This window comes from Camelus ferus, chromosome 7 (assembly GCF_009834535.1).
Source record: "Camelus ferus isolate YT-003-E chromosome 7, BCGSAC_Cfer_1.0, whole genome shotgun sequence".
Lineage (NCBI taxonomy): Eukaryota > Metazoa > Chordata > Mammalia > Artiodactyla > Camelidae > Camelus > Camelus ferus.
The window spans coordinates 74,345,718-74,362,300 of NC_045702.1; the positions used below are offsets into that span (position 1 = coordinate 74,345,718).

General features: G+C 38.7%; 1 protein-coding gene across 2 annotated transcripts in view; it reads right to left on the bottom strand.

Moving 5' to 3' along the window:
- Nucleotides 1–3,486: 3,486 nt before the first annotated feature.
- The window catches only part of FBXL13 (F-box and leucine rich repeat protein 13), a 167,868-nt gene continuing 154,771 nt past the window's right edge, over nt 3,487–16,583 (bottom strand). For both annotated transcript variants that reach the window (XM_014556098.2, XM_032484161.1), the window contains 2 exons: nt 12,982–13,145; nt 3,487–4,660 (listed from right to left, as the gene is read on the bottom strand). In XM_014556098.2, coding sequence (XP_014411584.2) covers nt 4,474–4,660; nt 12,982–13,145 — 351 coding nt within the window. In that variant the 3' untranslated portion in view covers nt 3,487–4,473. The remainder of the gene's footprint in view (nt 4,661–12,981; nt 13,146–16,583) is intronic.

Consider the following 16,583-nt stretch of genomic DNA (forward strand, 5'->3'; position numbering starts at 1 on the left):
TATATTGAATAGAAGTGGTGAAAGTGCATCCTTGTCTTGTTTCAGATTTTAGGGGGAAGGCTTTCAGCTTTTTACCATTGAGTATTATGCTGGCTGTAGGTTTGTCATAAATAGCTTTTATTATGTTGAGATATGTTCCCTCTATACCCACTTTAGTTAGAGGGTTTTTTTTTCATAAATGGGTGTTGAATTTTATCAAATGCTTTTTCTGCATCTCTTGAGATGATTGTGTGATTTTTGTCCTTTCTCTTGTTGATGCGATGTATTACATTGATTGATTTGTGCATATTGAATTATCCTTGTGTCCCTGGGTTAAACCCAACTTGATTGTGGTATATAATGTGTTTTATGTGTTGTTGGATTCTGTTTGCTTAATACTTTGTTGAGGAATTTTGCATCTGTATTCATCAACGATATTGGCCTATAGTTTTCTTTTTCAGTAGTGTCTTTATCTGGCTTTGGTATCAGACTGATGGTGCCTTCATAGAATGAGTTTGGGAGCATTCCCTCCTCTTCAATTTTTTGGAAGAGTTTGAGAAGAATTGGTGAGTTCTTCTTTGTATTTTTGATAAATTCCCCAGGGAAGCCGTCTGGTCCTGGACTTTTGTTTGCAGGGAGGTTTTTATTGCTGATTCTATTTTACTTCCAGTGATTGGTCTGTTCAAATGATCTATTTCTTGATTCAGTTTTGATAGACTGTATGTTTCTAGAAACTTGTCCATTTCTTCTAAGTTGTCCAATTTATTGCTATATAGTTGTTCATAGTATTCTCATGTTTTGTTTTTTTTTTTTTTGTATTTCTGTGGTGTTGGTTGTTATTTCTCTATTTTCATTTCTTATTGTTTATTTGTGTCCTCTCTCTTTTCTTCTTGGTGAGCCTGGCCAGAGGTTTGTCAATTTTGTTTATTCTTTCAAAAAAACAGCTCTTGGTTTGATTGATTTTTTTCCTATTGTTTTTTTTAATCTCTATTTCACTTATTTCCTCCCTGATCTTTATTATTTCCTTCCTTTTGTTGACTTTTGATTTTGTTTGCTCTTCTTTTTCTAGTTCTTCTAGCTAGTAGGTTAGATTGTTTATTTGAGATTGTTCTTTTTGGAGGAAGGCCTGTATCACTGTGAACTTCCCTCTTAGGACTGCTTTTACTGCATCCCATAGATTTTGTGTGATTGTATTTTCATTGTCATTTGTCTCAAAGTATTTTTTAATTTCTTCTTTGATTTCATCATTGACCCATTGATTTTTTTAGTAGGATGTTTAATATCCATGCTGTCATTTTTTCTCCTTTGTTTTTTTGTGGTTGATTTCTAGTTTCATGGCATTGTGGCCAGAAAAGATGCTTGAAATAATTTCTATCTTCTTAAATTTGTTGAGACTCCTTTTGTGCCCGAGTACATGATCTGTCCTAGAAAATGTTCCATGTACACTTGAAAAGAATGTGTATTCTATTTTGGAGAGATGTAATGTTCTGAAAATATCAATCAAGTCCAACTGTTCTATTGTATCATTTAGTTTCTCTCTTGCCTTATTAATTTTCTATCTGGAAGATCTGTCCAGTGATGTTAATGGGGTGTGTATTATGCATATACATATGTAATGATTCTATATATATCTATACACACACACACACTCATTATTGTAAGTGATATTTAAAGCTATGATCTATGTGACATTACTGAGGGCATGATGAGAAGAAATGTAGACCAAGAACTGAAACTTGGGGCTCTCTATGATTAAGGAATTGGAAGGAAAAGTTGACTTAGAGAGGCACCATTAGAGCTATCGTCAGACACAAGAAAGAGAGAGATGTGTAGCACAGTATCATTTGTAAGAATTAAAATACACACACAGAACCATAATATAAGAATGCAAGAATACATTCATTCTTACACATATTATACATATACATAATATACATATTATATATATATTCTCTGTCTCTATTCATAGTCTCTTATTTCCTTCACCCCTTATTTACACCCCTTTTTGAAGTCATGATCTAATAGACTGTCAATGTCTATCTCATTGTTCATTCTTTTAGGGGACTTCTTTTGTTCTTTTAATTGGGAGTGATTCCTCTGCTTCTTCATTTTACTTACATTTCCCTGGCTCCATGGATTTAGGAGTGTTAGCTATCTACTGTTGTCTTGAAGGGCTGTTTTATTTTTTGTTTGTTTGTTTTTATTTAAAGTGGGAGCATTCCTGAGTAGGCTGTGTGCACTAAGTTTTGTTGTGAGGGCTGTGCTTATTATGGATATTTGCCACATCTTTCTTCTGTGTGTGTTGGCTGTTATCCCTTTGATTGTGAGTGTGGTTGGTATTGTGATCAGAGCCAAGGCCCCTCCCTGATTGTTGTTGAGCGGGGTCTCCTTTTTTGTTCTGTGGTTGTCACAGCCTTGACAGGGGCCGAGTTTGCTCCCCTGTTGCTGAAATAAAGGTTTCTAGACCCATTTCTGAGCTGTGGTGTGTGGTAGGCAGGGTTGGAGTGCTTTAGCTAGCCGGGCTGAAGCGCTTCAGCTGGGAAGAAGAGTCCACAGGAGATGTCCACTGGGTGATGCCCTCTGTGATGTTGTCTGTCACTTGTTATGCGAGCTTACAGAGTACTCTTTGTTGATGCTGCCTTTGTCCCCACCTTAGCTGCAGGAATGTTGGCCACCCACTCTGGTGTCCCTCAGGTTCTGGGCCCTAGGAGCCATCAGTGCAGATCTGCCAATGTCAGGCACTAGGACCTACCATAGCAAGCGTGCAGTCACGCACCTGAATATGTGATGCACCACAGGGTCAGCGCAGACCCCAGCCCTGCCTTCGCGTATGGTATGATATGCCAGCCAGTTATAAATACTTGTACTCGCCCCCACCGTGCACCAGAAGCCCGCTTTTTCTAACACTACCCCTTTTCTTTCATTTATGTAACTATAAAATTTGTCTCCCCATAATGAACAAATATGTCTCCTGTTCTTGTACAAGAGGATTTTACTCAAGGAGTTTTGGAGTAAGCTTTGACAGTTAAATACTCTGCCTGGTTTCCAGAGAACATAACAGGGTGTGTTTCTCCTTACCCTGGCCTTCCCTATGCAGGTGTTATTCCTTTAGGAAGCAGTTGCCTCTTCTATAGGTCTCTCCTGTTGTATGCTTGAGACACTTAGGGGTCAGAGGCCAATTTCTATGCAGCTGCCAGAATCTCCAAATCTCATTAAAAATCACCCTCTTAGAATAGTCATCTTAAGTCTCTTGGCATAAGTCTTAAAACTTCGTACTCAGCTGATTGCCCTGCCGTCCGCTTGCAGGAACCATTCCACAGCTGAGTGATACTACCTATTTCAAAAACTTTCAAAATCAACCTAAGAAAGGGGAGAATTACTTAAAAGCATTAAGCTAAAATCAGAGTAGTCTATAATAAAGCCTTAGTATAGACCTTTTATAACTTTTCAAAATAACTTTCATATCTTTCACCTTAAGTTTTATCCTTACTGCAAAATTTGGGGGTACAAAAAACAGTAACTCCACTTAAGAGATAAGTAATGAAGGAAATAGGTTAAAAGACTGATCTAGTATTATCAACACAGCTTGTTTATGGCAGTCACAGCAGAAATTTTCCTCTCCTGGGCCCTATCAACATCAGTGTTACATAGTATCAAATAATGATGCAGTGGCATGTGATCATTTGAATCCTGTTAAAATCTAAATAGAGCTACTATCTTTTACCAGAATTATAAAAGTTCATAGATGAAATCTTATTAAAAGTTAATATGTAGATATGCAATTAATAATGCATATCTCCTAGCATAAAATTGAAAGAGCGTCTTTTTTGGTATAGCATGGTTTTAAAATTCCTCCATAGTGCAAATTTGATTAAAAGACAATCTTTCTGAGACGTTGCATTGATACCCTTTCTATTCACAGATAGTTTCTGTTTCTATTTAATTTGCCCCTGACTGTTAAGTCAAATGTTGAGATGAGTACAGGGTTAACTGGCATTTAGTTCTCTCTCATTAAATGTCTGGAAATCACTCGAAAGCCTCATTTCTTTTAAAAATGTATGTCTGTATCTTTTATAATAGATACAGATCCTTGAAGCCATTGCCCTGACTCAAACTCTTTACTGTGACTTATATGGCCATATGCTTTCTTTTCTAAAGAGAAGATTAAAAATTCCTTGTTAAAAATGTCACCTCTCTCAGGATTGTTTCCTACAACTGTAACCTTAGACTTGATAATCTCATCAAAACTATTGATTTGACTAAGGTAAATTTAAGTGGAAATTTTACATAGTAGCAGTATTTGATTTAGCCTTTTTTAATCATGATTATTAGAAGAACTGATAGAAGTATTTAGAAACATTTGTAGCTGGAATGAGAATCTGGAGATGATTTGCTGCTTGTTTACACTGTCAAGATCCAGCTAGTAAAAATACTTGCATCAAATGAAGTTGCCAAGTTCTAGATTTTTTTGTTCTTCTTCCTTGAGGCTGAAGGTCATACTACTTGCTCTTCACTACTGTATGTTGACTCTTTCATGGTCAATTCTAAATCTTTAAATGGTGTTGTATCTTGTTGCTCTGTAAGAGGCTTGCCTTCCCAGTCATAGCCAAACCAAAGTGGAGGGTCAGCAGAGCTGTGTTCCTGATGCTGAACAATAGATGACATTTTCTTAGCTGCTTTCCTGTAATAACAGTCATTAGCATTAGCTAGTTGCAGAAGTAATCACTAGTGCAGAATTTTCAAACTAGATCATATGTGGAGTTAAAGAACTTACTGTCATAACTTGAATACACTTCACATCTCTCTTACCTTCCTGAGGGGGAGGATGTGGGTAATTGTGCTAATAATCAGGATCCCAAAGCTTTATTGGCTTAGTAGTTCTCTGGTTCAGCCAATTCAGAGATTAATAGATACAGTAAATGAGTAAGGACACTATGCATGGCCATGGTGTGGGAACACTGAGGGCACTCTTAAGTGAGCCCTCTACCTGATATTTCCAGTTTCTTTGATGAGGGAGTGTCCTAACCTGTGAAGGCTGGCCACGTACCAGAGCAGGAGCTCTTAACCCAGAGTCCACAGATCCCTGCTGGATACATGGGTGAACTTCAGGGAGGCCATGAATTTCCTGAAAATTCGCGCAGTTTTGTATCTACTGTGCCTTTTTTTGAGAAGAGGGTTTGTGACTTTCATCAAATTCTCAAAGGTGTCCATGATCACAATGATTAAAAATACTGTTACTGTCTTACTTAGAAGGAAGAAGCAAAAAAGCATCTAAAGAAATTGTTTTGGACTCCAGTTCCAACATGAGTGTGTTGGGGGTGGGGTTCCCCACACTACCAAGCCACTCTCAGACACCAGCTGGCTGGCCTACAATTCAACTCAATTCTGACACCATCTCCCTGGAGACAGCATCAGATTCCACAGATTAAGAGCTCAGTCCCACAAGACCACCCTCCACTTCAGATACCAATTGCAAGTCCAGGTTGTCACCTGGGCTTCTGACCTACCAGCTAGAGGTGCTCACAGAACTAAGAAACATTTTACTTACTGAATCACTGGTTTATTATAAAACGATATAACTCAAGAACAACCAGATGTCAAAGATGCATATAGGGCAAGGTATGGAAAAGGACGCTGAGCTTCTATGCTCTCTCCAGGCATACCACTTGCCTCAAATCGCTGCGTGTTCACCAACCTGGAAGATCTTCAGTCCTATACTTTTGGGTTTTTATGGAGACTTCATTACATAGGCACCGTTGATTAAATCATTGGCCATTGGTGACTGATTGAACCTTCAGCTCCCTCTTCGCCCCAGAAATCAGGGGCTGGGACTGAAAAATTTCCACTCCACTATTCATGGTTGATTCCCTTGGCAACCAGCCCCCATCCTTAGGTGCTTTCCAAAAGTCACCTCCTTAACATAAACTCAGTTGTGTTAGAAAGGGGCTTGTTACAAATAACAAGACTCCCATTTCACCTTATGGCTCTGAATCACTTTCAGGAACTGAAGGTAAGAGACCATATGTTATGATAAAAGATTCTTCAATTGTTCTTATCACTCAGGAAATTCCAAGAGTTTTGAGAACTATAAACTAGGAACCATGGAAGAAGACCAGATATATATGAGAAATCTGAATGACCAAAAGTATATGTCTTATAAATCACAATATTGCAGCATCAGGAAAAAAAATACATGTAACTTGAAAATAATGCCATTTCCAGGATAGGAGGATTTTCCTAGGAAGTTGGTTTGAATCTTAAGACCAGTACTAAAAGGGAATGAGTAATTGGCAACTCCTGTAGGATCAGAAATGAGTAATAATGTTTGCCCATGATGGGGCTACTTTGCCTACTATTGCTAGATATAACATTGAGTTATTGACTGCAAAATTTTGAAAACTGAGTCATTGATATGGAGGCTGGTATTGCCATGTGCTTTGACTTAAACTTGTGCCCAATAGCTTTATGAGATCTAGTAGGGCAAAGAAATTGGAAAAGGCTAAGTTACATCAGTTGTTCAAAATACTGTTTCACTTGAGGCAAATCGTAGGTGTATTAAAATAACTGTAACCAAACTCAACAGAGAGACAACCAAAGCACTGTTAATTCTATCTCTTACCACCTTGCTTTTTGGCTAATATATTTGCACTCACACAAAACTTACGCAAGTTTAAAGAACAATTTAAGTAAAAGCAATTGTTATACTAAATTCTAGTTCTGATCCACCAATCCCTGTGGATTGAAATTTGGCAAGCAGATGTCTTCTCTTTAGAGAAATACTTATTCTCAAATTTGAAAATGATAAGTTTATAGTCAAAGGTAAAGTTTTGCATTCTGCTGATTTTTTAATCTTTTTTTTTTTAAGTGTAATCCTTTGTTTTAAACTTATGTAATCTTTATACAGCCTGTAAATAGGACATTATTATGCAAAAATAATAGTGTTATATCTTTAACTTTCCCTGTTTTCTTCTCCTGAATATTTTTCTCCCTTTGCAATTGTATGTAGTTGAGATTGCCATGTTTTTGAAGGTGTTTCCTGGTAGATTTTTTTTTTTTAACCTTGAGAGCCTACCACAACATAATACCAAATGCTGGGAGAATCTGCAGCATAAAACATTGGCACTGTCAGTTTCAAATGGGTAAAACACTCTCTTGGGCAACTGAGCTGCATTGTTAACCTACCCTTCACTCTATCTCTGCCTGTCTAAATGTTGCCCAGCTTTCAGGACACCAATCTAATTCTTTCCTCCTCTGAACTTCTGTAGGAGATTGATCATAGAATTAATTTCTTTCCAATACGTAACTTCATGGTATTAATTGTTTATAATTTTAGACCTCATTATTTTCCTTTTCTTTAAGGTTTTAAGGGTATATTACATTTCTTTGTATCTCCCTGAAATCCAACCATAACAGCCAAAGCAAGAGATTTCAGTAGCTGACACCAAAAAGTCCTTTAGCTCTCTTACTTTCTGCTGCTGCTGCTGGTTTTTTTGGTTGTGTTTTGTTGTTTCGTTTTGTTTTGTTTTTGATATAGAAGAGGCATTCTCAGGTTGCTATTTCCAATATCCTAACAGTAAAGCTCTGGACACACATACTATATTTCACACTTGTTGGTAATGATTTAATGCCACTGATGATAACAAGACTACTGCAGTTAGAGGCAGCAGTGGTCTTGACCTGTAGGAAAGGGACATGTTTCGGGAGAAAAAGATTTGTAAGTAGTTGACCAAATTATACATAATCTTTGGCCTCAGAAGTGCAACAGTTTTTGAGAGTTTCAGATAACTGATAAGAGGATAAGTACTCTTAATGTCAAGTTTGGGAATGTGTAAATATTGGGTCATACAGTTCTTCAGTCATTTACAAGCCCCAGTAAGTTAGATAGTAATTTTGATATAAAAACAGTTAGCAAATAATGGGAGTTTGAGAAAACAACAAAAAAAAAAGGTGGGGCTTTTGACTCAGTACAGACAAGAAAAATAGGGAATGAACAGGGAGACTACTCATTAAATGCAGTATGATGTGACAGAATCAAAGTGAGCTGCATATTTTTTTAAAAAAACAGCTGCATACTGAGCCCCAGCTGTGGGTGAAGTACACAGGGGTACATGCATTTCTTAGATCTGTTTATTTCTTGATTCCATACCACCCTTACTTTAGCTCTTAGTGGTAAGTACTGCTCGCCACTCTGCCCACAGTCAGCTTCAGTGAAGCTGAGCATCAGAGGGCCCCCTGACCATTGGGGTGATGCTTACAGACTGCCAGGGAGTGCAGGATCAAGTCTTGGGCCCCTCCTCCCAGGCTTACATGCCAGGAGGATAAGGCTTCCTCAGGTCTAGATAATCTCTAAGGCCTATATTAATCCTGTGCACTTTCATGGCAGTGGTGGTCCTGGGGAAAAACTGAAAATGGGAATCTTTAGGACAAATCTGATATTATTATTTTTAGAATTTGAATGCTAGTATAGATTATTCCCTAGTCTACTTCCTCTCCACCCTTTAGAAAATCCTTAGCCCATGAACTAGCTGCCTTCACCACCTTACTAGGACCTTTGACATCTTCACATGGACTGTCTCCTAGGACTCAGGACCTACCCAAGAGAACAGACCAGCATGGTAACTGCCAGCGAGTTTCTGTGAGTTCTTTTTCACAGCATCGGTGTAGCTGTGTGTTTTTTGCACCTATGTACTTTTAAAAAGTATCAGGAAACTTGAAAATGCAGCAATTGCTCCTGCCAGAGACATGTCTTTCTGTGTGTCTCTGTAAGTCTCTCTTTCTCTCTTTAATAGCTTAGTGCTCTAGTATGTATGAGAGCTAGGATATATTTAAAAGAAAATACCTAAGGAATCACTATGTGTTCTAAGTTTCTTTGAGTGCATATGGAATCCTTTGACTACCTTCTACTCTAGCTTAGCCTCTGTGGCTCCAAGACATTGTAGGAGATGATTTGGGAATTGAAGCAGTCTACCGCAATGGTTAGTCATCATCACACATTTAACCTGGTGAGAGAGATTTTTTGGATTGGTATAGAACAATGATTTTCAAACATGATATGCCACAAACAGTTGTAAAGTATCTCATTAGATGGTTAATAATAATGATGTTTTGAAGTTTGTAAGTGATTTTTGCGTTTTATAAATTAAAAGAGATTCAAAGTTACCCCTGTAATAACTACTTGCCCTCACATTTCCTTCTAGTTTCTTGAGTAAGCTAAAAGAAGGGGGAATTTGGAGCCTACATCAAAGACAGCTTGTAATCAGTAGCCTCTTTTTTATGCATTAGCAAGTAAATTGAGCAAACACAGCACTTGTCTCCCCTTATTGATCAAATCCCTTGAATATTAAAGCTTTAAAAAAGGTTAAGAATCACTAAAGACAAAAGAGCAGCATAGCACTGATTAAGACCTAGGTACAGAGTATGGCTCTGCCTTTTATTTGTATGACTTCCGGCATGTTATCTAACCTGTCTAAGCCAGTTTCCTGATTCATTTTTATGGTAATAGGGTATTTGTGAGGATTAGATGAGATAATAAACATAAAATAGGATTTAGCACAGTACATGGCAAATAATAATTGTTAAGTAATATTATTTGTTCATATCAATAGTACAAGTCAATAGTTCCAGATTACAGAGGCTTTTCCACAAAGACCGTTCCATGAGCTAGAAACAGCTATGAGTTTTATTTCCTAGCAGCACAGATTTCTTTGAGTACCTAGGTAGTAATTTATGTTGCCAGGAACTGCTAAATAAACTCTTCAAGAAATCTCCATACTGCTGTTTGAGGCTCTAAGACCACTTAGACTTTCTCTGCTCGTCTCTCTAAAGTTTAAAGTTTTGGACCCCAGACACAAAAATGTCAGAAAGTTCCTTTACTCTTTGCTAATTATAGACTTAACAGCTTTTCCACCTCTTTGTTGTTCAGACCCTCCTGGGCTGTGGACACCGTTGTTCGGGTCTTTCTCCCTCTCTTCCACTGTGCTTGCTTTTCTTCCTCTTTACTGCCTTCCTTGCTTTCCCCATAGAGGTCCATACGTTGAAATGCTGGCTAAATTACAACTGCTTCAAATATAGACAGCTAGATTTTCTTGTCATGTTTATAATTGCAGCTATTACTTATTTCTCTTAATTAAAAGAGCCTTTATTATGTCTCCACATAAGGCTTTTGAAATCACTTCCTGGGATCCCTTCAGGCTCTGGGGTTGTAGAATGGCAGCATATCTCATGCTGGAAGCTCCCCTGCAAAAGAGCTACATCCAATTTGCTCATTGATCAAAAGTTTGCTACTCCCCTGGTTCAGAAAGGGTGGGCTGAACAGACCTCGTTGATTTGTAAAGCTGGTGCAGTATTTTCAGATTCCGTTGAGTATGGGGGGATTTGTATATACAGAACAGTTTCTTCTGAGGGCTGTAACCAGATTTTAAAGGCTGCATTATACATTTGTATGTTCAAATGGGATCAAATGTGTGGGAGTACATTGCCTTGTGATTTAAAGTCATTGAACCTCTTCCCAAGAAAAATCTCCTCTATCCTAATTACCAAATGTTACATTTCTCTCAGACAAAACAAAGCTCTTGCTGTTGAGGGAGCCACATTGGCCCTGGCAAGATCAAACAAATGTGCTTTCTTAGAGTGAACATGGTAAGGGATTAGACATCACCATGAGCTTGTGTCTAGAAGGGTTCACGCACTCTGTGCAGCACTTCGAGTTCCACCCAAGGATTCCAAGGGTCTAAGTGTAGAAGGAAGCTGCCTTACAGTTTCTAAAGCTGACCCCAAGCAGCTGAATGTGGCCAGGCCCTACCACTTCTCTAACCAAAGTTTCGAAACCCCGGTATCTTGGGAGCTCCTTGGCTGACAAACAGCATCCTCTCCTAGAAGCTGGACATCAAGACAGATGCTCCTGGAGCCTTACTAGTCTGAACACTGGGATTCTCCAATCCTTCCTTCTGTGGAGACATCCCTACTCCATTGCTAAACAAGGTTAGAATCAGCGAAAAAAAATGTGACAATGAATATATGTATGTTCATGTATAACTGAAAAATTGTGCTCTGCACTGGAATTTGACACAACATTGTAAAATGACTATAACTCAATAAAAGAATGTTAAAAAAAACAAACAAGGATAGAATCAGAGAATTCTGTCTTGCTAGGTATTAGTGGGAGTGGAGCTATAAAGGGAGACTAAAGTGGTTTGGCCTCTTTAGACAATAAGATGAGCAGACAGGCCAGCTCCCCTCTAAGCATTAGGGCCAAGTCTCTGTCTGCTTCTTGCTGATAGGGACAGCTAGGCTTAGTGGTAGAAAATAAAATAGGCCTTTTGCCTGTCCTGGCTTAGGTAAAGGAATTTTCCATAGATTCATAGTTAACTAAAGTTTTGTGTTGGGTTTTGGGGGCCAACCCCAGCTAGTAGTAAAATCTTACTTTGCCTTTTATTTTCTTTGCATACTTTTTACTTAGAGACCTTGCAAGAGGAGTGACTAGTCAAAGCAATATTTGGAAATTACTAGATATCTAGGGTCTTCTTGACAAAACACCATATTAATCCCATTTTAACATTCCATATACCATGATTAAATTCATCATGTTTAGGTTCAGAGAGGCCCTTGCTAGAAAGTCTTCATTCATTCTACTTAAAATCCTACTTTTTGGAAGTTCAATAATATTACCTCCCTAAGATAGTGATTGGCAAAATATAATCAAAAGATTAGAAGCTAAACTCCTTTATGTAATATATTATTCATTCACTGTCATCTTGCCCCGAGTTGGCTATTTAATGATATGACAAGGTCAGCAGGGACTCCTAAGACTTATTTTCATGGTATACACTTTAAATGGAGTTAATAACATCCATGTCTGTCATCTCCAGACCTATCAGGAAGGGTTGAGTCTCCACTCCTCTTAAGAAATTTTCAAGAACCTGCCCCTACCTTTTTCTGACAGCTTCAGTTGGCTGCTCTCTCCCTGGCAAGCCTGGGCCCAGTGGGGGTTCCTATTTTACAAGCAGTAGTTTTTGTTTTTATTTTGTTTCCCATTTCATTTTAGCACACACAACCTCAGGTCAGAAACCATTTTTGTCCCCTGGCCTCAAGTGACCAGACCTCATAGTTCAGCCCATGCTAAGGCTGCTTAATTAAGAAAGTTCCTCTGTGAAATCTATATGCTTATAACACATTATGCAATTTGTACTTTAAAATATTAATTCTTAGTATTCATTTTTCCAACCTGCAGAAAAGAACCTGACCTTCAGGGATTGGTCAAGAATTCTCATTTTGAACACTCCACGAGTTACTTCATCAGGTCAGTTAAAATACTTTTTACTTTTAGTCAATAGGGGAAAAAATGAACAGTGGAACAGATAACTGCTTTCTATTTAAACACTCACAGGGTGGACACCTGATACCTTCTACCTTTACAAATTGCTTATTTACCCAGCTGTTATTTCTTTGGAAACATTTTGTAAATTGAGGAAACAGGCATTTGGACTATAGCAGTCAACTCAGAATCCCTTACTCTGAGCTCTAGATCTTAGTTAAATAACACTATCTGACAAATAGCTTTGGGAGAGACAAGGCTCTTAGGATAACTGTTAGTAATTTATACTTAGTTGTGAACTAGTTTAGTCTGATTATTTTCTTAACCCCAAGGGGAGATTAACTGAATGGAAATATTTTAAGAGAGGAGTAAAAGAAAAGCTAGTGATTATTCTACGAGGAGCAGAGCATTTGCTCTGCGTCTGGCTTTGACCTTGGACATTTGCATGGTCAAGGAAGGGGACAGGCTAAAAGAAGAAGGGCTCCTGGGAAAGGGATACGAAACCACAAAGACCATTTTAGAAGGAGCTTCCCTTGGTTTAGCTCAAGATGTTGGCTTCAATTAGGCAAAAAAATAAAGTGAAACTCCCTAACTCTGAAAGCCACTATGTATTATGAATGCCATAGTGACATATTCAGTTTTCTCAGAGCATAGTTCTCAAAGCTTTTCATACTCAGGTACATACTTACATGGAAATAAGTCTGCAGTATTGCATCTTTAGGATCCGGAGTTGTTTGCATCCCATCTTAAGATCCTCAAGCATTTGATCAGTAAGCAGGATACAACCAGAAACATCCAAAATGTGCAGGTAATGGCATTTTGCCGATAACATCTCCATCCCTGTGTCAGTAATCTGAACACACAACCAAAGTAACGACTGATTATTCTGACAAACTCCATCCCAGGGAAGAATAGTATATTGGTCAGTTTGGGCTGCTATAACAAAATACCATAGACTAGAGGCTGAGATCAAGTTGCCCACAAGTTCAGTGGTAAGGGCCCTATTCCTGGTTAGCAGATGACTGACTACCTTCTTGCTGTATCCTCACATGGCAGACAGGGAGCTCTCTTTTTAGGACACTAATTCCATCATGGGGCTGTATCCTCATGACCTCAGTCTAAACCTAATTACTTCCCAAAAGCCTCACCTTCTAATACTGTCACATCAGGGATGAGGGTTTGTGGATTTGGGGGATTGAGGGGGACACAAACGCTCAGTCCATAACAAATAGAATCAGAACCCTTGCAAATTCTCTTTAACTAGCCTGTCACATGATGGGCCAATAAATTAGCGATTTAACCCTATTTCCAGAACAGTAAAATGTCTATTTCAAGGGGCACCAATATAATTTGTGATATTGCTGTTATTTTCATTTTAGAGTTATCTGGTTTGGATGGGAAACCTCATCAAAATTTCCTTAGCAATATCTGTCATACCGATATGAGCAACTTATGAAATGCTGCAGTAATAGGATTTGGCTTTAAAACTTGAAATTGACTCTAAGGCAGCATCAATTTGGAAACATAGGTTTAATGGCATCATATGTTACAAAGCTATTATATGTGTGTATGTATGTATGTATGTGTGTGTATATATATATATATCAACTGAAGTTCACCTGCAGACAGGATCAGATTGCTATGAGAAGGGATCTGGACATCTTGGATGGTTTGTGTAGGGAGTACTATGTTCTGGAAGGAGACAAGTAGGTGAGACAGATGTTTGTAGGCAGCAGGGGAAAGAAGAGCAGAAGCCACAGAGACTACATGAATCTCACTCTGAGAATTTCGGCTAAAGGTTCCAACATCTTGAGAGTTTGCCCAGATGTTCTGCAGAAGTAATTCAACTCCATTTCTTAGATTATTTCACTTACTCAGGGTTTAGCTTTTGAATTTATAGCTGAGCTGAGACTTGCTGCAGAATCAAATAGATTACTCTCTCCAAAGGAATTTATTTCCAACTGGATTTAATTTCTTATTTTAAATGTTTGAACATTGTAAAATACATGCAATGAGGCTTAGGTCTTGTTTTTAACATAAAGTTGAGAGAATTATGCAGAAAAACCCTTCAACTTGAAATGTATACTTTTTATGTTTGGAAAAATAGATGTTGTCATTGTCTAAGCATGCCCTGTTTCCAGAACATGCTTAGGACCAAGGTTTAACATTACAACTGATTCACGCAAAAATACCTTCGGACATTCCTGCCATGCTGTGTGGCTCTCTGAGGATCTGATGTCATTGTCAGGGGAAAACCCTCAGAATTATAGAGAAAAGAAAAGACAGTGAGATGATGGAAAACTCCAGGACAAGCAGAGCTCAGAGTGCTAGGTTTTACTGATACTAGAGGAACTGAAAAGGAGCCCAGTGTTTCCTATAGATGAGAATTTCAAATGTTCAGTGACTGAGATGACGTTGTTGGGATTTACAGAGGCTGGAAACCAGAGGTGGAGGTGACTGGCCACGCTCTTAACTCCCTGATACAAAGTCTTGATCTCAGTCCTATTTAGCAGAAATTGTGTTACTTGAAATTGACTCATTGTAGTGCTGGCTAGGATGAGGTCATAGTACTACTCACTGACCTTGGAGATGAGCTAGTCGCAAGGAGAGGCTGGTCTTCCAGGAGATGGATAAGATGACCATTCAAAATTGACCCATGAGCTTTTGAGAAACCTAGCCTAGAATGATGAGCCAGACACTAATGTGTTTTATGGTCATCAAAAGCAATGGAGCTAGAATATATTAGCCTGGACCACAGCCTTATGATTTCTGAGGCAGTGAGGAGTTCAGATTGGCCCAAATTATGGTCACTGCATCATCTGAATAGGATACTTATTTAACCTGCATAGATGATAAAGCTACACCCTTCTTCTCCCTTACATTGAGGTTCTGAAATAATCTACTCCCCTTCCTTTTTCTCAGCCTCGATCTTTGATGTAGAATGATTCATTTAATAATATCTTGTGTAATACCCTCAGTTTCTAGGCTGCAAGACAGTATCCACTGCAAATTTATAGAAGGAATTCTCTCAGTGTCTCCTTACTTTCAAAAAGCAGACCAAAACAGAACAAACAAAAACATCCTCTGCCTCAATTTTTGTTCTCATTAGAGCCTTTCCACTTCTCATTCTCCTACTTTTCTCCTGTAGTAGTAGAGACCTAAAGGTCCAGTCTCCATCTGTGCCTGCTTTACAGCCAGGGCAGTTCCCAGTGAGCCATGTGTTGCCCGTGTGTCCACGTGTCTGTGTGCGATGAAAGCAAGAACCCTGTGAGCTGTGACTGCTCAAGGAGGGTTCGTGGTCAGTGCTGCTAGTGTCCTGAGTTCCTTGACCCAGCTCACTTCTGGAACCAGGTGGTGTTAACCAGAAAGACATCTGGTTTTCCTAGTTCTAAACAAGTACACTACTGAACAAAAAGAATTTTGCTGTGAAATTTCTAGATTAATTTTGTTATGATTTACCCTGTCTTTCCCACCACTGCCTCCTCCTCATTGCAGTACAATTAACGATGGAGGAATCAAGAGGTTCTAACATCACTCGCTTAATCCACTCACCACCCAAACTAAACAACTCAGAAGCTGGATTTTTAGACTAACTAGAAGGCAGGGCATCTTCAGCATGCAGGTGATGCTTTAATAAAGAGAAGCCCATCAGTGTGCACAACAGAAGTGAACAAGGCTGTTAATAAACTTGCAGTTTCTGAGGACTTTTTTAGAAGACTTTTTAGCTTTCTCCCCTCCAAGTATTTGCTTCTAGGTTTTTCCTGTTAATTTGTTTTATCTTTCTCTTCCACTTTAGAGGCTTTTCCCTTGTATCTCATCTCTTACATCCTTGACAATCTACTCATGATTAATAGTGGAGGGCTAAAAGCTGACTGGAAGGTCTGAGTGCATGGTGTGGGCCTTCTCTACTTTAAGTGTCAATGGTCTTAGATGACTTATTTGTTGGGAAATCCCCAAATGTCAGCATTTTTCAGTCTTTCATCTTGGGCTAGTCAGAATCCCCAGAAAAGAGGGTCCCAATCTCCTGCCTGAAAGGAAAGATTTGGCAGCCAAACTCTGAATCCTGTGTTGGAAAAGTGCTGAGTGTCTCTGCATTCAGCATTTAGTCACTTAATTCCTATTTTCGCTTTTGTACCCAAGCTCTCAGTCATAATGATGTCTCCCAGCTCAGACCCTCCTGTTTTATTATCTGTAGAGCAGTTAGTAGAGCAATTTTGCATGCCCCCGACAGGACATTTAGCAATATCTGGAAACATCTTTTATTGTTAGGACTGGAGGTGTGTCTGGAGGG